The 26,275-nt window shown below is 38.7% G+C and overlaps 2 protein-coding genes across 2 annotated transcripts in view; both read left to right on the forward strand.

The window, feature by feature from the left end:
• Positions 1–26,275, forward strand: part of DCDC1 (doublecortin domain containing 1) — a 445,002-nt gene that overhangs the window by 134,746 nt on the left and 283,981 nt on the right. The window lies entirely within an intron of this gene.
• On the forward strand, positions 22,686–23,329 carry LOC111554673 (ubiquitin-conjugating enzyme E2 N-like). The gene has a single exon (XM_023230313.1). It carries the CDS (start codon positions 22,718–22,720, stop codon positions 23,174–23,176), a length of 459 nt encoding a protein of 152 aa, XP_023086081.1. The 5' UTR covers positions 22,686–22,717; the 3' UTR covers positions 23,177–23,329.

Genomic DNA, 26,275 nt, shown 5'->3' on the forward strand with positions numbered 1-26,275 from the left:
ATTGTTGGCACTGTGGGAGCAGAAGGCGGTGACTCTCCTGGACCCAGCTTTTACTATCTTTTGTGTGTCTATTATTTCTCGACCTGCCAATCTGCCTGGGAACAAAGAAAGAGCCCCGTTATATTGTAGGCTGCTGGCCAGATCCTGCAATAGCTGTATGAAGCTGCTGCATCTCAGAATGGCATGGAAGGGTAGGGTAATAAGGCTGAGAAATTGATCTTCTGCTTCTTTGCCATCTCCAGTCTTCCACAGGATTCTAATTGCCCTGCAAGTCCCTCCCAGCAGCTTCTGGTGAAGCCATATTCAACCCAGTAGGCAGGCATGGTGGTCATTGCTTATAATTTGGCACTGTCTGTGGGGCTTTTTCGCTTCTGAGGAGAGCAGTGGTGGCCATGGTCAGGGCTTTATGACTGGAGGAACTAGTATGAGTGGCACTGAGGCTGTTCTGGAAAGAAAGCAAGGCTATGACTGAGGACCTACGGTGGCAAAGGACAGAGGTAGGTGGGCCTCATGGGTCTGTGATGGGACACAAACTGGACCCAGTACAGTTAAGTTATACAGTGGGTGAGTGGCTGCTCAAGGAGGCCCTCTCTGAGGAAGTGGCAATTCAGCTAAAACCTGAAAGATAAATATAGTCTAATCAAGCTGTGGGAATAGGGACCAGCTAGTGCAAAAGACCCCAGATAAAATGAGTAAGGAGAGTTTGTGGAGGAACCCAGAGAGTATGGCTAAGTGAGTGTTGGAGAGAGTGGAGGGGACTGAACTCTGAGAAACAAGCGAGAGTCAGGTCACATGAAGCCAGTAGGGCAGCTTGAGGATTTTGGATTTTATTGTAAGTGTAGTGGAAAGCCTTTCAGCACCTAAACAAAGGAGTTAAATGAGCTGATGTATATTTCAGGAAGGTCTCCCTGGCTCTTCTGGGTAGAATGGATGGAGGAGTGGAAGCAGGGAAACCAGTGAGGAGGTATTTGAGAGAATCATCTAAACAAGAATGAAGGGCATATTAGCACCAATTTGCTATATTCATAGTTGTATTTTGTCTTAACATGTTTGACATACTTATTTAAATGACCCGTGATGCTGATGGTTGTCTCTTGAAGCTTCAGGTTCAGTGTATTGACAGGCTCAGATTATCTACTAAAAGTTTTAAGCTGCTCCTAGGTGATCCATTTTTAAAGCAGCTGATATTTTGTGTGGCAACTCTAGCCTTCAGTCTGTAATTCTAGCAAAGCTCCTTTACGTTTGACAACCAACAAAACTTGGTGTGGAATATAACTTTGTGACTGGCATCCAAATCTTAAAGCAAGGCAGAAAACCAGGTTTTGACATATTGTTTTATTTTATTTTCCACACAATTGACTGCCCTGACAGTGAGTCTAAAACCTTCTTGCAGGTTGCTGAGCAGAGTTTTGGAAGCTAAAGTTGGTGGTGAATGATGCAGAGAATTAAAAAAATAGGAATATTTCTCCACTGATTCTAACTATATGTCTTTCCTTTTTTCTGCTAATCTTTATTTTATTTTATTTATTTTCTATTTTATTATACTTTAAGTGCTGGGATACAGGTGTAGTACATGCAGGTTTGTTACACAGGTATACACATGCCATGGTGGTTTGCTGCACCTATCAATCTGTCATCTATATTAGGTATTTCTCCTAATGCTGTCCCTCCCGTAGCCTCCCAACCCCTGACAGGCTCCAGTGTGTGATGTTCTCCTCCCTGTGTCCATGTGTTCTCATTGTTCAACTCCCACTTATGAGTGAGAACATGTGGTGTTTGATTTTCTCTTCCTGTGTTTGCTGAGAATGATGGTTTCCAGCTTCATCCATGTCCCTGCAAGGGACATGAACTCATCCTTTTTTATGGCTGCATAGTATTCCATAGTGTATATGTGCCATATTTTCTTTATCTAATCTATCTTTGATGGGCATTGGATTGATTCCCAAATAGTTTTTGCTATTTGTGAACAGTGCCACAATAAACATATGTGTGCATGTGTCTCTATAGTAGAATGATTTATAATCCTTTGGGTATATACCCAGTAGTGGGATTGCTGGATCAAATGGTATTTCTGGTTCTAGATCCTTGAGGATCTGTCTTCCACAATGGTTGAACTAATTTACACTCCCACCAGCAGTGTAAAAGCGTTCCTATTTCTCCACATCCTCTCCAGCATCTGTTGTTTCCTGACTTTTTAATAATCACCATTCTAAATGGCATGAGATGGTATCTCATTGTGGTTTTGATTTGCATTTCTCTAATGACCAGTGATGACGAGCTTTTTTCATATGTTTATTGGCTGCATAAACGTCTTCTTTTGAGAAGTGTGTTCCTATCCTTTGCCCACTTTTGATTTTTTGTTGCTGTTGTTGTAAATTTGTTTCTGGATATTAGTCCTTTGTCAGATGGATAGATTGCAAACATTTTCTCCCATTTTGTAGGTTGCCTATTCAACTCTGATGATAATTTCTTTTGCTCTGCAGAAGCTTATTAGATCCCATTTGTCAATTTTGACTTTAGTTGCCATTGCTTTTGGTGTTTTAGTCATGAAGTACTTGCCCATGCCTATATCCTGAATGGTATTGCCTAGGTTTTCATCTATGGTTTTTATGGTTTTAGGTCTTATGTTTAAGTCTTTAATCCATCTTGAGTTAATTTTTGTATAAGGTATAAGGAAGGGGTTCAGTTTTAGTTTTCTTCATATGGCTAGCCAGTTTTCCCAATACCATTTATTAAATAGGGAATACTTTCCTCATTGCTTGTTTTTGTCAAGTTTGTCAAAAATCAGATGATTGTAGATGTGTGGCATTATTTCTGAGGCATCTGTTCTGTTCCATTGGTCTATATATCTGTTTTGGTAACAGTTCAATGCTGTTTTGGTTACTGTAGCCTTGTAGTATAGTTTGAAGTCAGGTAGCGTGATGCCTCCAGCTTTGTTCTTTTTGCTTAGGATTGTCTTGGTTATACGGAGTCTTTTTTGGTTCCATATACAATTTAAAGAAGTTTTTTCTAGTTCTGTGAAGAAAGTCAATGTAGGTTGGTTGATGGGAATAGAATTGAATCTGTAAATTTCTTTGGGCAGTATGGCATTTTCACAATATTGATTCTTCCTATCCATGAGCATGGAATGTTTTTCCATTTGTTTGTGTCTGCTCTTGTTTCCTTAAGTGGTGGTTTGTAGTTCTCCTTGAAGAGGTCCTTCACATCCCTTGTAAGTTGTATTCCTAGGTATTTTATTCTCTTTGAAGCAGTTGTGAATGGGAGTTCACTCATGATTTGGCTCTCTGTTTGTCTGTTATTGGTGGATAGGAATGCTTGTGATATTTGCACATTGATTTTGTATCCTGAGACTTTGCTAAAGTTGCTTATCAGCTTAAGGAGATTTTGAGCTGAGACAGTGGGGTTTTCTAAATATACAATCATGTCATCTGCAAACAGAGACAATTTAACTTCCTCTCTTCCTATTCGAATACCTTTGTTTCTTTCTCTTGCCTGATTGCCCTGGCCAGAATTTCCAACACTGTGTTTAATAGGAGTGGTGAGAGAGGGCATTCTTGTTTTATGCCAGTTTTCAAAGGGAGTGCTTCCAGCTTTTGCCCATTCAGTATGATATTGGCTATAGGTTTGTCATGAATAGCTCTTATTATTTTGAGATATGGTCCATCAATACCTAGTTTATTGAGAGTTTTTAGAATGAAGAGGTGTTGAATTTTATTGAAGGCTTTTTCTGCATCTATTGAGATAATCATATGGTTTTTGTCATTGGTTCTGTTTATGTGATGGATTACATTTATTGATTTGCATATGTTGAACCAGCCTTGCATTCCAGGGGTGGAGCCAACTTGATTGTGGTGGATAAGCTTTTGGATGTGCTGCTGGATTCTGTTTGCCAGTATTTTATTGGGGATTTTTGCATCAATGTTCATCAGAGATATTGGCCTGAAATGTTCTTTTTTTTCTTGTGTCTCTGCCAGTTTTTGGTATCAGGTTGATGCAGGCCTCATAAAATGACTTAGGGAGGAGTCCCTCCTTTTCTATTGTTTGGAATAGTTTCAGAAGGAATGGTACCAGCTCCTCTTTGTACCACTGGTAGACACCAATTTGGCTGTGAATCTATCTGGTCCTGGGCTTTTTTTGGTTGGTAAGCTATTAATTACTGCCTCAATTTCAGAACTTGTTTTTGGTCTGTTCAGGGATTTGACTTCTTCCTGGCTGAGACTTGGGAGGGTGTATGTGTCCAGGAATTTATCCATTTCTTCTAGATTTTCTAGTTTATTTGCATAGAGGTGTTTATAGTATTCTGTAATGGTAGTTTGTATTTATGTGGGAGTAATGGTGATATCCCCTTCATCATTTTTTTTATTGTGTCTATTTGATTCTTCTCTCTTTTCTTCTTTATTAGTCTGGCTAGCAGTCTATCTATTTTGTTGATCAAAAAACCAACTCCTGGATTCATTGATTTTTTGAAGGGTTGTTTGAGTCTCTATCTCCTTTAGTTCTGCTCTGATCTTAGTTATTTATTGTCTTTTGCTAGCTTTTGGATTTATTTTCTCTTGGTTCACTAGTTATTTTAATTGTGATGTTAGGTTGTTGATTTTAGATCTTTCCTGCTTTCTCCTGTGGGCATTTGGTGCTATAAATTTTCCTCTAAATACTGCTTTCACCGCGTCATAGAGATTCTGGTAAGTTGTGTCTTTGTTCTCATTGGTTTCAAAAAACGTCTTTATTTCTGCCTTAATTTCGTTATTTACCCAGTAGTCATTCAGGAGCAGGTCTTTCAGTTTCCATGTGGTTGTACAGTTTTGAGTGAGTTTCTTAATCTTGAGTTCTAATTTGATTGCACTGTGGTCTGAGAGACTGTTATGATTTCCATTCTTCTGCATTTGCTGAGGAGTGTTTTACTTCCAATTATGTGGTCCATTTTAGAATAAGTGTGACGTGGTGCTGAGAAGAATGTATATTCTGTTGATTTGGGGTGCAGAGTTCTGTAGATGTCTATTAGGTCCACTTGGTCCAGAGCTGAGTTCAAGTCCTGAATATCCTTGTTATTTTTCTGTCTCATTGATTTGTCTAATATTGGCATTGGGGTGTTAAAGTCTCCCACTATTATTGTGTGGAAGTCTAAGTGTCTTTGTAGATCTCTAAGAACTTGCTTTATGAATCTGGGTGCTCCTGTATTGGGCGCATATGTTCTTATTGCATTGATTGCTTTACCATTGTGTAATGCACTTCTTTGTCTTTTTTGATCTTTGTTGGTTTAAAGTCTGTTTTATCAGAGATTAGGATTGCAAATCCTGCTTTTTTTTTTTTTTTTTTTTTTTTTTGCTTTCCATTTGGTTGGTAAGTATTCCTCCATCCCTTTATTTTGAGCCTATGTGTGTCTTTGCACATGAGATGGGTCTCCTGAATACAGCACAGCTATGGGTTTTGAATCTTTATTCAGTTTGCCAGTCTATGTCTTTTATTTGTGGCATTTAGCCTATTTACATTTAAGGGTAATGTTGTTATATGTGAATTTCATCCTGTCATTATGATGCTAGCTGTTTATTTTGCCTGTTAGTTAATGCAGTTTCTTCATGGTGTCAATGGCCTTTACAATTGGGAATTTGGTATGTTTTTGCAGTGGCTGGTACTATTTTTTTTTTCTTTTTTTAACATATTTAGTGCTTCCTTCAGGAGCTCTTGTAAGGCAGGCATGATTGTGACAAAATCTCTCAGCATTTGCTTGTCTGTAGAGGATTTTATTTCTCCTTTGCTTATGAAACTCCATTTGGCTGGATATGAAATTCTGGGTTGAAAATTCTTTCCTTTTAGAATGTTGCATATTGGCCCCCAATCTCTTCTGACTGGTAGGGTTTCTGCAGAGAGATCTGCTGTTAGTCTGATGGGCTTCCCTTTGTGGGTAACCTGATCTTTCTTTCAAGCTGCCCTTAACATTTTTTCCTTCATTTCAATCTTGGTGAATCTGACGATCATGTGTCTTGGGGTTGTTCTTCTCGAGGAGTGTTCTCTGTATTTCCTGAATTTGAATGTTGGCCTGTCTTGCTAGGTTGGGGGAGTTTTCCTGGATAATGTCCTGAAGAGTGTTTTCAAACTTGGTTCCATTCTCCCCATCAATTTCAGGTAAACCAACCAAATGTAGGTTTGGTCTTTTCACATAGTCCCATATTTCTTGGAGGCTTTGTTCGTTCTTTTTCATTCTTTTTTCTCTAATGTTGTTTTCACACTGTATTTCATTAAATCGATCTTCGATGTCTCATATCCTTTCTTCCACTTGATTGATTCAGCTATTGATACTTGTATATGCTTCACAAAGTTCTCATGCTGTGTTTTTCATCTCCATCAGGTCATTTATGTTCTTTTCTAAACTGGTTATTCTAGTTAGCAATTTGTCTAACCTTTCTTCAATATTCTTAGCTTCCTTGCATTGGGTTAGAACCTGCTCATTATGGTTTTTGGAATTTTCAGTCTTTTTATGCTGAATTCTCCTCATCTTCGTGGATTTATCTACCTTTGGTCTTTGATGTTGGTGACCTTCGGGAGGGCTTTCTGTGTGGACATCCTTTTCGTTGATGTTGATAGTATTTCTCTCTTTTTGTTAGTTTTCCTTCTGATAGTCAGGCCTCTCTGCTGCAGGTCTGTTGGAGTTTGCTGGATGTCCTCTACAGACCCTGTTTGCCTCCGCCTGCAGCGGAGGCTGCAGAACAGCAAAGATTGTGGCCTGTTCCTTCCTCTGGAAGCTTTGTCCCAGAAGGGCACCTGCCAGATGCCAACCAGAGCTCTCCTGTATGAGGTGTCTGGCAATCCCTGCTGAGTGGTGTCTCCCGGTCAGGAGGCATTGGGGGTCTGTGACCCACTTGAGCAGGCAGTCTGTTCCTTAGCAGAGCTTAAGCTCTGTGTTGGGCGATCTGCTGCTCTCTTCAGAGCCAGCAGGCAGGAATGTTTAAGTCTGCTGACGCTGCATCCACAGCCTCCCCTTCCCCCAAGTGTTCTGTCCCATGGAGATGGGAGTTTTATCTATAAGCCGCTGACAGGGGCTGCTGCCTTTCTTTCAGAGATGCCCTGCCCAGAGAGGAGGAATCTAGGGAGGCAGTCTGGCCACCACGGCTTTGCCAAGCTGCAGTAGCCTCTGCCCAGTTTGAACTTCCTGGTGGTTTTGTTTACAATGTAATGGGAAAACCACCTACTCAAGCTTCAGTAAGCATGTATGCCCCTCCCCCCACTAAGCTTGAGCATCCCAGGTCAACTTCAACCTGCTGAGCTGGCAGCGAGAATTTCAAACCAATGCATCTTAGCTTTCCGGGCTCCATGGGGGTGCAATCCGCTGAGCTAGACCACCTGACTCCCTGGCTTTAGCTCCCTTTTCAGGGAAGTGAACGGTTCTGTCTCACTGGTGTTCCAGTAACCACAGGGGTATGGAAAAAATTTTTTTGCAGCTAGCTCAGTGTCTGCCTAAACAGCTGCCCAGTTTTGTGCTTGAAACCCAAGGTCCTGGTAGTGTAGGCACCTGAGGGAATCTCCTGGTCTGTGGGTTGTGAAGACTGTGGGAAAAGTGCAATATCTGGGCTGGAGTGCACCATTCCTCACAGCACAGTCTCTCAAGCCTTCCCTTGCTAGTGGAGGGAGTTCCCCGACCCCTTGTAGTTCTCGGCTGAAGCAGTGCCCCAGCCTGCTTCAGCTCACCCTCCATGGGCTGCTCCTACTGTCTAACCCGTCCCAGTGAGATGAGATGGTTACCTCAGTTGGAAATGCAGAAATCACCTGGTTTCTGCATTGATCTCACTGAGAGCTGCAGACCAGAGCTGTTCCTATTCAGCCATCTTGCCAGCCCCCCAGTTTGATGTTTTGATACATATTTATGTTATATGATGATCCAATCAGGGTAGTTTGGTAATAAATCCATCATGTCATACATTAATTATTTCTTTGTGGTGAGAATATTCAAAAGCCTGTCTTCTGGCTATTTTGTAATATACAGTATTTTGCTGTTAACCATAGTTTTACCCTACTGTGCACTAGAATACCAGTATTTATTTATTCTATCTAATTGTAACTTTGTACCCATTGGCTAACCTCTCCATCTTCCTCTCATCCCTTACCCACTGAAGTTTGTTCCTTCAGTGTCTAGTTTGTTGGGAGTTTTTATCATGAAGGGATGTTGAATTTTACCAAATGCTTTTTCTATGTCTATTGAGATGATCATATGTTTTTGTCCTTCATTCGGTTGTTATCGTGTTTACTGATTTGCATATGTTGAATCATCCTTGCATTCCTGGGATAAATCTTACCTGATTATGGTGTGTTATCTTTTCAATGTGCTGTTGGATTTGTCTTACTAATATCTTGTTGAGAATTTTTGCATCTATGTTTTTCAGAGACATTGACCTGTAGTATTTTTTGTTGTTGTTGTGTCTTTGTCTAGTTTTGAAACCAGGTAATGCTGGCCTCATAAAATGAGTTTGGAAATATTTTTTCCTCTTCAATTTTCTGGAAGAGTTTGAGAATTGGTATTAATTCTTTAAATATTTGGTAGAATTCAGCAGTGAGGCCATCCAATCCTGGGATTTTCTTTGGTAACTACTGTTCTACTCTCTTTGATGTCAACTTTAAGTAAAAAAGATCCCACATAGGAGTGAGATCTTATGGTATTTGTCAATCTGTGACTGACTTATTTCACTTAACATTATGTCTAGATTCATTCATGTTGTCACAAATGATAGCATTTCCTTCTTTTTAAAGGTTCAATAGTATTTCATTGTGTATGCATACTACATTTTCTTTATTCATTTATCTGTTGCTGAACACTTAGGTTGATTCTGTATTTTGGCTATTGTAATAGTGCTAAAATAAACATGGGAGTGCAGATTCTCTTGGACATAGTTATTTCATTCTCTTTTGATATATATCCAATAATGGGATCACTAGATCATATGGTAGTTCGATGTTTAATATTTTGAGGAACCTTCATAGTGTTTTCCATAATGGCTGTAGTAGTAGTTTTCAATCCCACCAACAGTATGTAGGTTTTCACTTTTTTCCACATCCCAGCTAACACTTGTTTTCTTTTCTCTTTTTGGTAACAGTCATTCTAACTAGAGGAAGGTGGTATATATCATTGTGGGTTTGGTTTGCAGTTACCTGATGATTGGTGGTGTTGAGCATTTTTTTTTTTTTATATACCTGTCAGCCATTTTTATATTCTATTTTGAGAAATAGTTACTAAGGTCTTTTGCCCATTTAAAAAATTGGGTTGTCTGGGCATGGTGGCTTACACCTGTAATTCCAGCACTTTGGGAACCTGAGGTGGGCAGATCACGAGGTCAGGAGTTTGAGACCAGCCTGGCAAACATGGTGTAACCCCGTCTTTACTAAAAATACAAAAATTAGCCAGGTGTGGTTGCGGGCGCCTGTAATCCCACCTACTCAGGAGGCTGAAGTGGGAGAATTGCTTGAACCCAGGAGGCAGAGGTCGTGGTGAGCCGAGATTGTGCCACTGCATTCCAGCCTGGGTGACAGAGCAAGACACCGTCTCGGGGGAAAAATATGGATTATTTGTTTCTTTATTGTTGAGTTGTTTAGTTGTTTTTATAGTCTGGATATTAACCCCTTGTCAGATGTATACTTTAAAAATATTTTCTCCTATTCTGTAGGTTGTCTTTTCATTTTGTTAATAGTTTCCTTTGCTGTACAAAAGCTTTTTAGTTTGTTGCAATTTCATTTGTATATTTTTACTTGTTGTCTGTGCTTTTGAATTCTTATTTTAAAAATCTTTGCAGAGCCCAATGTCATGAAGCATTTCTTCTGTGTTTTCTTCTAGTAGTTTCAGGCTTTACATTTTTGTTTTTAATCCATTTTGAGTTAGTTTTTGTATATGATGAGAGGTAGGATCTAGTCTCATTCTTCTGCATGTGAATATCCAATTTGCTCAGCACCATTTATTGACAAGATTGTCTTTTCTACAATGTGTGTTCTTGGCAACATAGTTGAAAAATCAGTTGGCTCTGGGTGCATGAATTTATTTATGGGCTCTCTACTCTGTTTCATTGGTCTATGAGTCTGTTTTTATGCCAGGACCATGCTATTTTAGTACTATAGCTTGTTAAGATGTCTTTTGTGGCCTAACAAGTGATCTGTCCTGGAGAATGTTTCATGTGCCATTGAGACAAATGTATATTATGCAGCCATTTTATGAAATGTTTTGTAAATATCTGTTTGGTCCATTTCGTCTCTGTTGCTGTTTAAGTCTGATGTTACTTTGTTGATTTTTTGTCTAGATGATCAGTGGTGTGTTGATTACATAGCAGTGTGTTGAAGTTCCCTACTATTGTTGCATTGCAGTTTATCTCTCCTTTTAGATCTAGTAATATTTGCTTTATGTATGTGGGGACTCCAGTGTTGGGTGTATTTATATTTATAATTATTATATCTTCTTGTTCAGTTGATCCCTTTATTATTATATTGTAATCTTCTTTGTCTCTTTTTACAGTTTTTGACTTAAAATCTATCTTGTATAAGAATATCTACTCTTGCTGCTTTTGATTTCTGTTTTTGTGGAATATTATGTCCCATCCCTTCACTTTCAGTCTATATTTGTCTTTAACTGTGAGGCGACTCCTGTGTAGGCAGCATAGAGTTGAATCTTGTTTCTTTACTCAATTCAGCCACTCTATATATTTTAATCAGATAATTTAATACGTTTATATTGAAGATTATTATTAATAGATAAGGACTTACTCCTACTGTTCTCTTAATTGTTTTCTAGTTGTTTTGTAAATCTCTTACAATTTTTTTTCCTCTTCATTTCAGTCTTAAAATTATTTCTTCAAAGACGCCTTTTTTATTTTTTTACCTCTGTGGTTTGGTGGTTTTCTGTGGTGCTAAGCTTTTTTTTCTTTTCCCTACTTTCTTATTTGTGCATTTGCTATAATTTCTTTCTTTGTCATTATCATGGTGCTAACATAAAGAGTTTTGTAGTTAATAACGGATTGTTTAAACCTGAAAGCAAATCACCTTTGGTCTCATAAAAATACTCTAGACTCCCTCCTCCTCCCAACAATTTATATTTTTGTTGCCTTAATTTATTTTTTTAATCTATTATATGTCCCTGAGCCATTAATTGTAGCTATTATTGTTTTTGACCATTTTGACTTTAAACCTTCTTGCTAGGTGATTAGGAGACTTTACATAGCACCATTGCATTACTAGGGTATTATGAGTTTGATTTACACATTTACCTCTACTAGTGATTTTTATACTTTCACATGTTTTCATGACAGTAATTATTTATTGTTCTTTTGTTTCCAGTCATAGCATTCCCTTAAGTGTTTCTTGTAAGTCCAGCCTAATGGTGATGAATTCCCTCAGCATTTGCCTGTCTTGGAAGTTCCTTATTTCCCCTTCATTTCTTAAGAATAGCTTTGTGGATATAGTATTCTTGGCTGAGTATTTTTTTTCCTTCAGAACTTTGAATATATTCTCCCATTTTCTCCTGGCCCAAAAGATTTCTGCTGAGAAATCTGCTAATAGTCTAATGGCCATTTCATTATATGTGACTTGATACTTTTCTTTTGCCACTTTTAGAATTCTCTGCTTGTCTTTCATGTTTGATGGTTTAATTATAATGTGCCTTGCAGAGGATCTTTTTGAGTGGAATATAATTGGAAACACTTTGGGCTTACTGAATCTAGATGTTCATATCTCTCTCAATTACTTGGCAAGTTTTCAGCTGTTATTTTGTTAAATAGATTTTCTTTGCTTTTCTCCATATCTTTTCCCACTGGTATTCCTATAATGTGAATATTTCTTTGTTTAACGATATTCTATAAGTCTCAAAGGCTTTGTTCATTTTTTTATTCTTAATTTTTTTCTCAGACTGAGTTATTTCAACAGACCTGTCTTCAAGTTCAGAAATTACTTATTGTGCTTGATCTAGCCAGTTATTGAAGTTCTCAATTATATTATTTATTTCATTCATTGAATTCTTCACCTTCAACATTTCACTTTGGTTCTTTTTCATGATATCTATCTATTTCTTGAATTTCTCACCCAGATCATGAATTGTTTTATAATGTTATTAAATTGCTTGTGTTCTGCTGTATCTTGCTCAGTTTCCTTAAGATCATTATTTAGATTTTCTTTTTAGGCATTTTGTAAATGTCCTTTTCTTTGTGATCTGTCATTGAAGACTGATTACATTCCTTTGGGGATATCACATTTCCTTGCTTTTTCATGTTTCTTGTGTCCCTACATTGATATCTGTGCATCTAGTGGAATAGTTGTCTTTTCAAATTTTATGGAATACCTTTGTAAGGAGAGGCTTTTTCCTATAGATAGGTGTCCGTTGGGTAGGGTGCATTAACTTTGGTTCTGAGTAGACTCAGTAGCATGGTCTTCATGCAGTTGCAATCCTTGTCAATAATATCTGTGATTGCTTTAGTGGCCTAGCCTGTGAGAGTTTGTGATGGCAGTGGCACAGTTTTGCTAAAGGCAGAGGTGCTTGACTGATTGTCAAGCTGCACACATGTGGGCATGGAGGCTGATAGGATGTCTGGAGGGCTCTCTGGGGAAGTGATGGTTCCTGTTGAGATGGCCATTGACTGGGCACAGGTGTGCTTGAGCGTGGCTGGCTGAGCAGCCCTGTGATGGTCTTTTGAGAAAAACAAGTTTGCTTCAAGGACTGACTGTTGGGTCGAGTATGAACACATGTATGCTTGGTGTACTGGCCAGCTGTGCAGTGGGTATGTGTGTGGGTGAGGCAGCCAGCCAGCTTTAGCAGCTGCCCTTTTATACAGGTCCCACTGTTCCTTGGGGTGATGGTGTGCCACATGGGTTCAGATGCTAGGGTCTTGGTTCTTTCATCTGGCATAGGCTTTGAGCAATCAGGGTTATGGTTGTGTGGGGTCCGGCCACTGCGCACAGCCAGGAACACTGGCTGCGGCTGGTCGGGTGGCTCCAGGCACTGGCACGGGTGCCAGCTTCCTGCGAGGCTGTGGCTGAACCAGGCATCCTGCAGGAAGCTCCCATGGCTGGCACTGGGGAATGCAGTGGCACCTGGAAGCTTGGAGATGCCAGGAACCACTGAGCCTCAAAGAGTGTGTCACAGCCCTGGTTCAGGAAGCCCCTAGGTCTGGGCTCCTTGAAGGGCCACAGCTCCTCTCTCCTTCTTTTATCTTTCCTTCTTGTCGACTACAATTTGGTGAGCAAGTGGCATGTTTCAGACCTGTTTGTGTTACATCTCTTTTAGCCCTGCCATTTGGTGGGTCCAAGTTCTTGAATTGTGTCCAGGAAGGATGAGGTAAATGAACAGGTTGAGGGTAAGCAAGATGAAGAGGGGGTTTATTGGCCAATAGAACAGCTCAGAGGAGACTTGCAGTGGTAGCTCCTCTCCACAGCCAGGGTGTCATGATGAGTGTTCAGCTCTCAGCAGAGAGGAGACCTTGGAGTGGGTAGCTGCTCTCCACAGCTGGTTGTTCCAATGTCTTCTCAAGTCTGGCTGAGTCCTAGGTTTTTAATGGGCTTCAGAGGGGAGGAAGTACATGCTGATTCATCCATGGGCAGCTATGGGCAGGCCTGGAAAAAGCATTACAAGTTTCCACTCCAGTCCACGGGCCTGGCACCCCTGCCCCAAGGCTTCAGGCTTTCCCTGAGTCTGAAGGTGGGGGCTTCACCAGCGACCCACCCCTTCCCACTCAGGAGCTTGTCTGCCTCCTGCTTCTGTTCATAACGCCCATACTGTTCATGCTGAGGGGCGCCTGCAGGCCAGCACCGAGCTGCCCTCAGCACCCCTCTTGGCCTCCGTCTTGTGCCGGTCGGTGCCCAAAGTCCAGAGGGGCCCAAGGCGGCAGTGGGCTGGCATGTCAACATTGCCCTGAGCATGCGCACATCCAGCCAGGTTGCGACAATGCCTGGGTTCAGCCTCAACTCTGCTCTGAGATTGGAACTGGGAGAGGGCAGGCAGTGGGAGTAGGCAACTCCAAGCCTGCAGGGACTGGGTGGGGCCTTCTGAGGCATCTGAGAGTGCAGACATGCCTGGGTCTGCAGCTGCAGCTGTGCAGCTGCAGTTACACCTGGGAGGGTGGGGCTCCTTTCTGCTTCTGGCTCCCAAGAGCACAAGGATGCCTGGGTCTGCAGCTGCAGCTGGGTGGCTGCAGCTGTATTGGGGAAGTGCAAGACTCCTCCCCTGACAACTCAGAAGGGTGTAGGGCTTCCACCTGTTCCTGGCTTCCATCAGCTCTTTGGAGCAGGCAACCCCAGCCAAACCTCCCTCACTGCAGCTGGTGTCATGGCAGCAGCTGCCCTAGACAGGCCGCCACTCTCATCATTTAGACAGACAGCACATGAATGAGATCCTTTATAGAATATGCACATTCTAGCTTGATGAAAACTTGGCCAAATTTTCTTTTTTTGGTTGACACCCAAAAAGATGTCTAAAAAGATGTGTGTGTGTGTTTTTGGGGGAGGGGGTCTGTGTGTGTGGGTCTGTGTGTGTGTGTAAGTGTGTGAAGAGGAACATGGGGAAATCTTTTAGAATTGATTATAGTAATTTCATATTTTGAACAAGGTTAACGGCAGTTGTTGAAAAGTGAGGCTATTCCAGATATCTAGTCAAACCTGTTTCCTATAACCATTGTTTACTTTTATCCATGTACTTTAGTGGTCTGTCATTCTCCAATTGAAATGGTGCCTGCGAGCAAATTGGAAACTCTCTGATTTATACAATCCAGAGGTAAAATAGCTTTAATTCAATGAAATGGAAGATGTTACTGAAATAAGTGTTGGAGAACTTAAAATTCCTTTTTGGATATTGCATTGCAGTAAGAAAAAAATCAGCTTTGATTTTTGTATTTTCATCTTAAAATGTGAAACCCTTATTTTATTAAATGCAATGTAAATAATATCCCTAATTGTACCATACCAGTGTGAATGAGTCTCGTTCACACTGAATTAGTTGTTGGCCTACTCCAAATTCTTCCTCAATTTCTTATCTTTGTATCTTCCTTATCAGAATAAATTTACTTTATTTCATTTTCATTTTAAAACAAAAATATTTTTATACTTTTAAAATTATGTTGTAATATCAATGTAACTTTCAAAGTAAATCAGCCTAAATCCTTCAGGCATTGATACATAATCCCTGTGGTCTTCTGTTTTTTCCTTTGAGAACTGAGTAGTATAGTAGTTGTATTGATTCCTTCTAAGGTCTCTTTCAGCTCTTATGAGTCTATGAATCTATTTACATGTTCATAATTTCTTCAGAATTTTATTACTTTTGTTTTTAGAGTATGTGACTGGGAGAGTCCTTCTTATAACTACAGTTGATCTTTGAACATGGGTTTGAACTGCATGAGTTCACTTATGTGCAGATTTTCTTCTGCCTCTCCATTCCTAAGTTAACAAGATGAACCTCTTGTCCTCCTCCTCAGCTTACTAAATAGGAAGAGAAGGATGAAGACCTTTGTGATGATCCACTTCCACTGAATAAATAGTAAATATATTTTCTCCTTCTTATGATTTTCTTAATATCATTTTCTTTTCTCTAGCTTATGTTACTGTAAGAATACAGCGTATAATACATAAAACAATGCAAATAGGAGTTAATTGACTGTTTATATTACTGATAAGGCTTCTGGTCAAGAGTATGCTATAAGTACATTTTAGGGTAGTAAAAAGTTATATGAAGATTTTTAACTGCATGGGGTGTTGGTGCCCCGTGACCCCATGTTGTTTGAGGGTCAACTGCATTAGTTTATAGACTTCTTTATATTGATGTCAGTAAACAGGCAATAATAGAGATGGAAAATATTTTCAACTTAATCTCATCAATTACAAAATAAATGGCTTTTCCAGAAATGTCTCTGATTCTCTTAAAAATTAATATATGACCCCTAGTGTCTATGCTTATATTAAAATATCTTAGAATTCTTAGACCAAAGCTGATAATTACTTTTTTCAAAATATATTAAGAAATTAAAAATCTGGTTGATAGATATTAGAAGGTATCATCTTGGATCTGAAGTTTAGATTATAGGGAAATATATAATTTTTAAAAATTATGATTAAGAAGCATAATACACATTGATAATTAAATTGTGTATATGCATATCTAAGCTATTTTATATCTTTTACATGATGGAAATCTGTCACTCTGACCATCAGTTTTTTCATTCAGTCACTTGTTTTCTCTTCTATCAATTTCTCTTTCTTAATGTATTTTATAAAGTAAAATATGCCAAATGAATTTCTCACAGAAGAATAACTCTTTTAAGAGATCATGAGTCTTTCAACCATACCTATCTAGAATGATTATTAGATCAGTTGAAATGTCTATAAGATTACCTTGATGAGCTACAATTTGTCAGTACTATACACATGAAATTTGTTTGAATGAAAGAAAACTTTTCCTAAAACAACCTTTAATTTAAGCTTGATCAAGTAATTACTGACTCTCTTTGCCAATATATTAGGCTGTCTGCATTCCAGACATTGTAAAATTATACTAGAAAGTCCTAGTGATTGGGTAGGCCATATAATGACTCATGGCCCATAAGCTGTAAATAATTGATCATTAAGGAAATAATGATTGTCTCTTTTAGGATGGAGTATTTGATTTCCAGTTCAAGACACTTCAAAGCTTTTCTTTCCTTCTGCCACTGTGACTGGTAGGAGATGTTGGCTTCTTCATCAGTTTGGGTCTTGGAGTGAGTGAAGTATCAGTCAACCTGTAACAGACATGTAGGTTGACAGAAATAAATCTTAGTTGTTAAAATTCAAATTGCAGCACATGGACCAAATCCAGCCTGTAACCTGTTTTTGTAAATAAACTTTTAAAAGAAACACAGCCACATTTTTTTTTCGTACTGTTTATGGCTGCCTTTGTGCTACAACACCAAAATTGAGTAGTTGCAACAGAAATTGTATGGCCAGCAAAATTGAAAACATTTGTTATCTGGCCCTTCAAAGAAAATGTCTACCTTCTCCTGTTCCACTGATGGATCCTGTGGTCTGTTCTGATAGGTTGGTACTATAAAGATTCTGGTGCAGAACTGTCACATCAAAATGCTGATTTCCAGCCAGGTGCAATGGCTCACATCCGTAATCCCAGCACTTTGGGAGGCTGAGGTGGGCAGATCACCCAAGGTTGAGAGTTCGAGACCATCCTGGCCAATATGGAGAAACCCCATCTCTACTAAAAATACAAAATTAGGCTGGCATGGTAGTGGATGCCTGTAATCCCAGCTGCTTGGGAGGCTGAGGCAGGAGAATAATTTGAACCCAGGAGGTGGAGGTTGTGGTAAGCCGAGATCACGCTATTGCACTCCAGCCTGGGCAATAAGAGTGAAACTCCATCTCAAAAAAAAAAAAAAAAAGTTTTCTATCCTGTCTTATCTAAGCCCACATATTGATCTCAATAGCCTCTTATGGTAGGCAACAAACATCTTTGATGCTGAGGACCATTTGCCTTTACAGTATGTGGTACCATGCTGTGATTGAGGTGGCTAGATGAAACATCAGATTATATAGTATGAAAGGCAAATCTGTTTTTGTTCTTATCCCCAAATGAACAGAATCTAAGATGTTTTACTTGAGGAATATCAATATTCTTTTAAAACTAAGATGTAGGTTTTGCCAAAAGGGTTGGAAAACAGAAGCCTCAAGAGGTTCTAACTAAATTTTGAAACAATAATGAATTTGGTCATTATTACCTACTCCATACTTCTCTGTCACCCCTACCAAGTCTTTAGCATCAATATGAACTCTGAAAAATAAATAGAACCTGCAGATCTAGTTTTGGGATTTATAGCTTGGAGGAAAGGAGAAACTGGAAATGACCCAAAAGGTAACTTCTTTTCGGTCTACTGACTTGGACCCAAGAAGAGCAGGTGGATGGTCCAGAATGACATCGGCATACATCATGTGTGATGAAGAACCTGTCCTAGCTCAGCCTAAGCTAGGCCTTCGGTACCTTTCATCTGGACTACTGCAGTAGCTCCTAAATGGTGCCCCAGTTTCCCTTATCTGTAGCCAAACTTAGTGCATTCTACTTTGTAAAGCATACATCTAAAATTTTGAATAGTATGTCACTTTTTTTCTCACAAATTGGCATCTCTGGACCCCATCATGCAGCCTCACAACAGTCTCTCACCACTCCCATTCACTCACCCTGTGCCACAAACAGAAACTCAGCCACATGCATTCCACATTTTCCTTCTTTGGGCCTCAGCTTATGCTGCTTCTGCCTCAGAAAATGCAAGAATGCTCCTTACCCCCAAAATCTTTGTCTCTCCAAGACCCAGGTTGGTTGCTTCCTCTTCTGTGAAGTTCTTTCTTATTTCTTCTTCCTATAAACTTCTGCAGTGATTTGTGTACGTATCTCTTGTGACAAGTACTACTTTCTGCCTTGTGTTTATATGCATGCTTTATCTCCCTAACTATACCACAAACTCATGGGGGAAGAATTCATAATTCTCTCAGCATCTAGTATAGTGTCTTGCAAATAATAATAAATATTTGTTTGAATGAATGAATGAATGAATGAACAACTCAACTGCCCTTTTCATGTGGGTAATGGCAAAGAGGGAAACGAGGACAAAGGTAGCATGTATAAGTCATTGTCTGGCCTAGTTCTCTGTCTGCCTTTCAGGCCATAGAACCTGAGGAAAGAGGCTTGCTCTGAGTAGGTGCTTAATTTTATTTGAACTGCCACTTTATATCTTCATATTCATTTACTTATTAAACTAATCTGAATCTATATCCCCAGTTTCCCCACAGTCATAAAACTGCTTATCTTATTTTTTCTTTTTAAATTTGACTTTATGTTCTGTGGTATATGTACAGAACATGCAGGTTTGTTACATAGGTATACATGTGCCATGGTGGTTTGCTGCACCTATTAACCCATCATCAGGTTTGCTTCCCTTGTCCCCCACCCCCCAACAGGCCCCAGTGTGTGTTGTTCCCCTCCCTGTGTCCATGTGTTCTCATTGTTCAACTCCCACTTATGAGTGAGAACGTGTGGTTTTTGGTTTTCTGTTCCTGTGTTAGTTTGCTGACAACGATGGCTTCCATCTTCATCCATGTCCCTGCAGAGGACATGATCTCATTCTTTTTTATGGCTGCATAGTAGTCCATGGTGTATATGTACCAGGTTTTCTTTATCCAATCTATCATTGATGGAAATGTGGGTTGGTTCCATCTCTTTGCTGTTACAGTGAGCCATTTTAGTCTTCTTTTAATACTCAATCTTATTTTATTGCCTTTGTCTAACCAACAATAATTAAGCTAATTAAATAAAAAATAAATTACATAATTAACATTTATTAAATGCTGATTATATAACAGGTAGTGTGTTAATTCACACACACACATACACACACACACTCACATTTACTCCTTACAACAATCTGGTAGGTACTATTATTATTTCTGTCTCACAAGTGAGAAAACAGGCATAGTGATATGAAGAGATTCCATTAAGTTATAGTGCTGCATAACTGGTAAGTGAAGGAGCTGGGCAACTAACCCAGTCAGTCTTTCTTAAAAACCCTCTATCCCATAATTGACGAATTGATGGGTGCTGACAAGTTGATGGGTGCAGCACACCAACATGGCACAAGTATACATATGTAACAAACCTGCACGTTATGCACATGTACCCTAGAACTTAAAGTATAATTTTAAAAAATTAAAAAAAAATTAAAAAAATAAAAAATAAAAAAAACCCCTCTATCCCAATTTGTGGAAAACTGCTTCCTCAAAGGATTTTCTCTGACTTGTCCACATTTATTTATACTGCCTCATTTGGTTTAACGTATCAGTAAATGTATGTTTAAGCATCAAGCATTATGCTAAGGGCAGGAATATACCAGAGAGCTAGAAAAACATGTTCCTTGTCTTTAAGGGGCCTGTACTTTACTTGGCCACATAAAATACACAAATATCAAATAAGTATTGGAAAACATCATCTATATTGAGTGCTAAATTGGGCAGTACAGACAAATCATAAATTTATAGATTGTTAGAGTCAAAGGTAGGAACTTTTGAGGTCAGCTAGGCCATTGTGCTACAGGTGAACAACTTGACAACATATCATGAGGTGCTAATTGTGTGATCCAAATAAACAAACAAAAACAATCAAAGGAGGTTAAAGAGACTGAGGGGGTAGAGAGTGGGTGCATCAAATCAGGTTAGAAGCAAAGGAAACCAGCGTTGATGGTTGTCATCAAAGCATGATTCACAAAGGATGTGGGACTTGATTTCAAACTCAAAAGATGTCTAAGTTATATTAGGGAGAGGTTGTTTGTACGTGTGTTTGTGCATGCATGTGTGTGCGTATGAGTGCACACATACTCAGAGCATTGCTTAAAGCTGTGAAGTGACTGAAGCATAAGATTTATACTGTCTGCTTGTTCACCATTGTATCTTCAGCACTGATGGGTGATGGTGGGTTGACATTTCAAAAGATATGGATGCCTGTGCGTCACGCATATTAGTTGAATCAGAATCTTCAGGAGTTGGCTAGAGTCATCAGTATTTCTTTTAAAAAGCTCTCCAGATGTTTCTAATGAGAAGACAGGACTGAGAACTGCGAAAAAGACACTGAGTATAGTGTCTTCTGTGATGTTACCATTTAGTAGAAAAATAAGATATACAAGAATAAAGTAAGTGTGATCAGGAGTCTGTGGTCAGTGCTCTATAGAAAGAATGGTGTAATAAAATAGAAAGATTAGATTATAGATGCGATGAGATAGACTGGTGAAAGAGCCATTTTTCACTAGTGGGAAAGACCATTTAAAAAGCAATTATAGTAATTATGGATTAGGAGGTTGAAGTCTGGCCTAGGGTGGTTTTTCTGGAAATTGTAAATAGAAAGGTGTAATTTGAGAATTTTCCCAAAGGCTTGCTGACTAGTCAAATCTAAAGGGTGAGGGAAAAAAGAGCTCATGAAATTAAATGGCAAATACCTGACAAATGAAAGGTTGCTTTATTAAACTTCTTAAGGGTGATGTTTGTCCTATAAAAATCATAACATTTACTGAACAGCTAGTGTTTAAGATTTAACAAGTCAACATTTAGGATTGATGAACTTATGGTGATTTTGAAATCTCATATTGACTTGTGGTAAGAGCATTTTCTGTTGACATGTTTGCTTGGACATCCAATAGTTTTTCTTAGATTTGCGCTTAAACAAATTTGTGTCTCCTTGTCCAAGTCACTTCTCACCATGAATTGAGTGAAATATAGTTGCATAATAGTTCCACCTACATTCATGACATATAATTTATGGGCTGTGTTGGTATTAGATTTGACTACAGTATTACAGACAGTCTACCTGTGTCTGTCTACCTAGCTGTGGCTTTAATCAGTAGATGAGAAGTCTGGAGGGAGACAATTGCTGGCATTGGTTCAGGGTATCAAGGATATCAGAGTTGAAGTCTCTGAGATTCTCTGAGCTTCCTCTCATGGTTCAAGAACTCTAATCATCATGTATATTCCAAGCAGTAAGAAGAAGAAAGCATGGTTGGGCATAAAGAGCTTTCCTGGAAGTCCTGTGGTTCACATTTATAGCTCATTGGTCATTTCTATTTGCAAAAAAGGTTGGGAAATTCACTGATTCAACTAGGCACATTGCCTAGAGTTCCATTAGTGAGAAAGTCACACAGACAAATAATATTCTGCTTTTTATCTTTCTCTTTCTCTTTCTATCCTCTCCCTTTTTCTTTTGTTCTTTCTTAAAAAAAAAAAAAAGATGACCCATGTATATCATACATACTTCATTCATTTCTAGTTACTTAGGTCAGCATCTTTTCTCTCCAACCCCTATGGTGAGACTGTCTCAAGCATTTGTAATACACCTGATTCTTTTGTCATGCTTTGCATTACATCCTGGAATTTTCGCCAACCTTGTAAATATTTTTATTTTTAAATTTGCATACATTCAGGTGCATTCCCTCTGCTGTAAAGTTCTATGGATTCTTATATCTACTTAGCATTCAATTTATTTTCTATTTCAGTTTGTTTCACAGCATTGAAATAACTGGTTCACACATAAAATAGTTGCAATTAGTAATGGCTTTTAAATAGCTTTCCTTACAATTTCATGATATTCATCAATAAAACAAATCTAGAAACTTGAGAGATAAATAAGGAAAATGTTTGCTTCAAAGTTGAATTGCTAGTAATATAGAACAGGTGCTTGAATATTTAGTCATAAATATTAACATGAGACCCAAAAGAAGCCAGAACTTACAAAAAGCAATGAAACTACCTGTACTTATATACTGATAGCTAAACACAATACAGTAGGTACTAAATTTATTCTAGTTAAATAGCAAATTAATAGGTTAAACTCAGGAACTGCATTTATAGCTGCTATATCATACTATACAGGTTAGGTTGTTTATTTAATAGGATTTAGTGTGTGAATTTTAGACATGGTAAGCACATGAGCTGTGTAAATCCCTGAATTTTATCTGGCATTGCACTGAGCAGGGTACATGAATAATAAAATAATCAAGCTTGTTATAGAGATTTTTACATGCAGAACCCAAGTTATTTTAAAGGTCACTCCAGCACTACAACCTCCTAATCAAAGAAATTCAAATCTGTGCACAGTACATATGAAAAACAAAGGGCTAATTCCCTTAATATATAAAGAGTTTCTACAAATCAACAAGAAAATTACGGACGAGACCAGAGGCCGAACTCGGGTTCTGACAAGATGGCTGGGCTGCCCCGCAGGATTATCAAGGAAACCCAGCGTTTGCTGGCAGAACCAGTTCCTGGCATCAAAGCAGAACCAGATGAGAGCAACGCCCGTTATTTTCATGTGGTCATTGCTGGCCCTCAAGATTCCCCCTTTGAGGGAGGGACTTTTAAACTTGAACTATTCCTTCCTGAAGAATACCCAATGGCAGCCCCTAAAGTACGTTTCATGACCAAAATTTATCATCCTAATGTAGACAAGTTGGGAAGAATATGTTTAGATATTTTGAAAGATAAGTGGTCCCCAGCACTGCAGATCCGCACAGTTCTGCTATCGATCCAGGCCTTGTTAAGTGCTCCCAATCCAGATGATCCATTAGCAAATGATGTAGCGGAGCAGTGGAAGACCAACGAAGCCCAAGCCATAGAAACAGCTAGAGCATGGACTAGGCTATATGCCATGAATCATATTTAAATTGATCCGATCATCAAGTGTGCATCACTTCTCCTGTTCTGCCAAGACTTCCTCCTTTTTGTTTGCATTTAATGGACACAGTCTTAGAAACATTACAGAATAAAAAAGCCCAGACATCTTCAGTCCTTTGGTGATTAAATGCACATTAGCAAATCTATGTCTTGTCCTGATTCACTGTCATAAAGCATGAACAGAGGCTAGAAGTATCATCTGGATTGTTGTGAAACGTTTAAAAGCAGTGGCCCCTCCCTGCTTTTATTCATTTCCCCCATCCTGGTTTAAGTATAAAGCACTGTGAATGAAGGTAGTTGTCAGGTTAGCTGCAGGGGTGTGGGTGTTTTTCTTTATTTTTATTTTTTTTTGAGGGGGGAGGCAGTTTTATTTTTAATTTTATGGGCTCCTTTCCCCCTTTTTTTGGTGATCTAATTGCATTGGTTAAAAGCAGCTAACCAGGTCTTTAGAATATGCTCTCTAGCCAAGTCTAACTTTATTTAGACGCTGTAGATGGACAAGCTTGATTGTTTGAACCAAAATGGGAACATTAAACAAACATCACAGCCCTCACTAATAACATTGCTGTCAAGTGTAGATTCCCCCCTTCAAAGAAGCTTGTGACCATTTTGTATGGCTTGTCTGGAAACTTCTGTAAATCTTATGTTTTAGTAAAATATTTTTTGTTATTCTAAAAAAAAAAAAAAAAAAGAAAATTACTAATACTCTAATAGAAAATGATCAAGGACATGTAGAAAAAGTTCTAAAAAAATTAAAGTACTCCCAGCATTTTGGGAGACCAAGGTGGGAGAGTTGCTTGAGGCTAGGAGTTCAAGATCAGCCTGAGTAACATAATTGAGACCCTGTCTCTACAAAAATAAAAAAATTAGCTGAGCATGGTAGTGTGTGCCTGTATTCCCAACTGCTCAAAAAGCTGAGGTGGGAGTATTGCTTGAGCCCCAGAGTTTGAGGTTGCAGTGAGCTGTGATCACACCACTGCACTCCAGTCTGGGTGACAGAGCAAGACCCTGTCTCTTTAAAAAAAAAAAAAAAAAAAAAAAAAAGGCTTTCAAGCATATAAAAAGATGTTCAACATCGTGTATAATATGAGAAATGCAAAATATAACTCAAAGAAATTGCTTACATATTACAATGTTTACCTATTAGATTGACAAAAATTAAAAACATCCATAATATACTGTATCATCAATGGGTTAGATAAACAGGCACTCTTATATGCTGTTGTTTTGGAAAGGCAATTTGATATCTATGGCTATTTGATTATTTTTCAGTTAACAATTAGGCAATTTTGTCCTTGCGCAAGGCTATGTGGTATAGCCTATTTGTTCCTACGCTACAAACCTGTACAGCATATTACTTTACTGAATACTGTAGGCAATTGTTACATAATGGTAAGTATTTGTGTATCTAAGCCGAGAAAAGGTACAGTAAAAACATGATAGAAGAGGTTTAAAATGGCACAGCTGTACAGGGCACTTACCGCGAATGGCGCTTACAGTACTGGAAGTTGCTCTAGGTGAGTCAGAGAGGGAATGGTGAGTGAATGTGAAAACCTAGGATATTACTGAACGCTACTGTGGACTTTATAAACTCTTTTCACATAGGCTACACTAAATTTATTAAAACAATTTTCTATCTTAAATAATTAGCTTCTGTAATGTTTTTACTTTATAAACTTTTTAATTTAAAAAAGCTTTTTTGGCCGGGTGCGGTGGCTCAAGCCTGTAATCCCAGCACTTTGGGAGGCCGAGACGGGCGGATCACGAGGTCAGGAGATCGAGACCATCCTGACGAACACAGTGAAACCCCGTCTCTACTGAAAAATACAAAAACTAGCCAGGCGAGGTGGCGGGCGCCTGTAGTCCCAGCTACTCGGGAGGCTGAGGCAGGAGAATGGCGTAAACCCGGGAGGCGGAGCTTGCAGTGAGCTGAGATCCGGCCACTGCACTCCAGCCTGGGCGACAGAGCGAGACTCCGTCTCAAAAAAAAAAAAAAAAAAAAGCTTTTTGACTGTTTTCTAATAAGACTTAGCTTACAGCACAAACTGTACAGCTGTATAAAATATTGTCTTTCTTCATATCCTTCTATAAACTTTTTTCTATTTTTAATTTTTTTTATGTTTTAAACTTACTTTGTTAAAAAAAAAAAAAAAAAAAAGACTGACACCAACACACACATTAGCCTGGGCCTATTCAGGGTCAGCATGATCAATAACACCACCTTCCACTTCCACAGCTTGTCCCACTAGGTCTTCAGGGGCAGTAACACGCATAGAGCTGCTATCTCCTATTATAATGATGCTTTCTTCTGGAATACCTCCTGAAAAACCTGCCTAAAGTTTTGAGAAGGTGTCACTCTTTTAAGAAATATGTCCATGGTGGTTTGCTTGGTTTGTTTCTTTTTTTCATCATAGATTTGCTACGTCACTAGGAGTTAGGAATTTGTCAGCTCCATCATAATCTTGTGGGACCACCATTTTACATGTGGTCTGTTGTTGATCAAAATGCTGTTATATAGGTATAACTATACTTCAGATTTTGGGCTAAAACCTCAAATTATTTTATTTATAGGATTTGATGATTTGTCCTTTGCCCTTTCTCAGAAAGGTTTCTCTTCCTTAGTTGCTTTGACCCACCACTGCATTCCTGCATAACTAGTGGTCCAGTATGTTATGTTAGTTTATGTTATTTACAGATAGAGGCAAGATTGGATAAAATAACTCTTTGTTGTTTAAAAACACATTTTTAAATAGGACAATCTAAGAAAAGGACTATCTAAAATAGAAGTGAAATAATTTGTTTGTTGTGAAACACTGTTGCTCACAAATAGGAAAACTAAAAATGCCCATGAAATGTTAGGAGAATTCTTATTCTTCTGACTATAGATGTTTGGTTACTTGAAGACCTGGTTTTGTTTTAATGTTCCTGAAAGTATCCTGATGAGAATTTCTAAGCATATTTCTTATAAATCATACCATCTCCCCTTAAAATAAGCTAGATTAACAAATATATGCAATTAGATAAGTGCAATATGCTTAAACACATGTTCTCTTTTTGCAGCTTTGATTCTGTGTGGGTTTTTTACTAT

Source organism: Piliocolobus tephrosceles, chromosome 13 (genome assembly GCF_002776525.5).
Source record: "Piliocolobus tephrosceles isolate RC106 chromosome 13, ASM277652v3, whole genome shotgun sequence".
Taxonomy (NCBI): Eukaryota; Metazoa; Chordata; class Mammalia; order Primates; family Cercopithecidae; genus Piliocolobus; species Piliocolobus tephrosceles.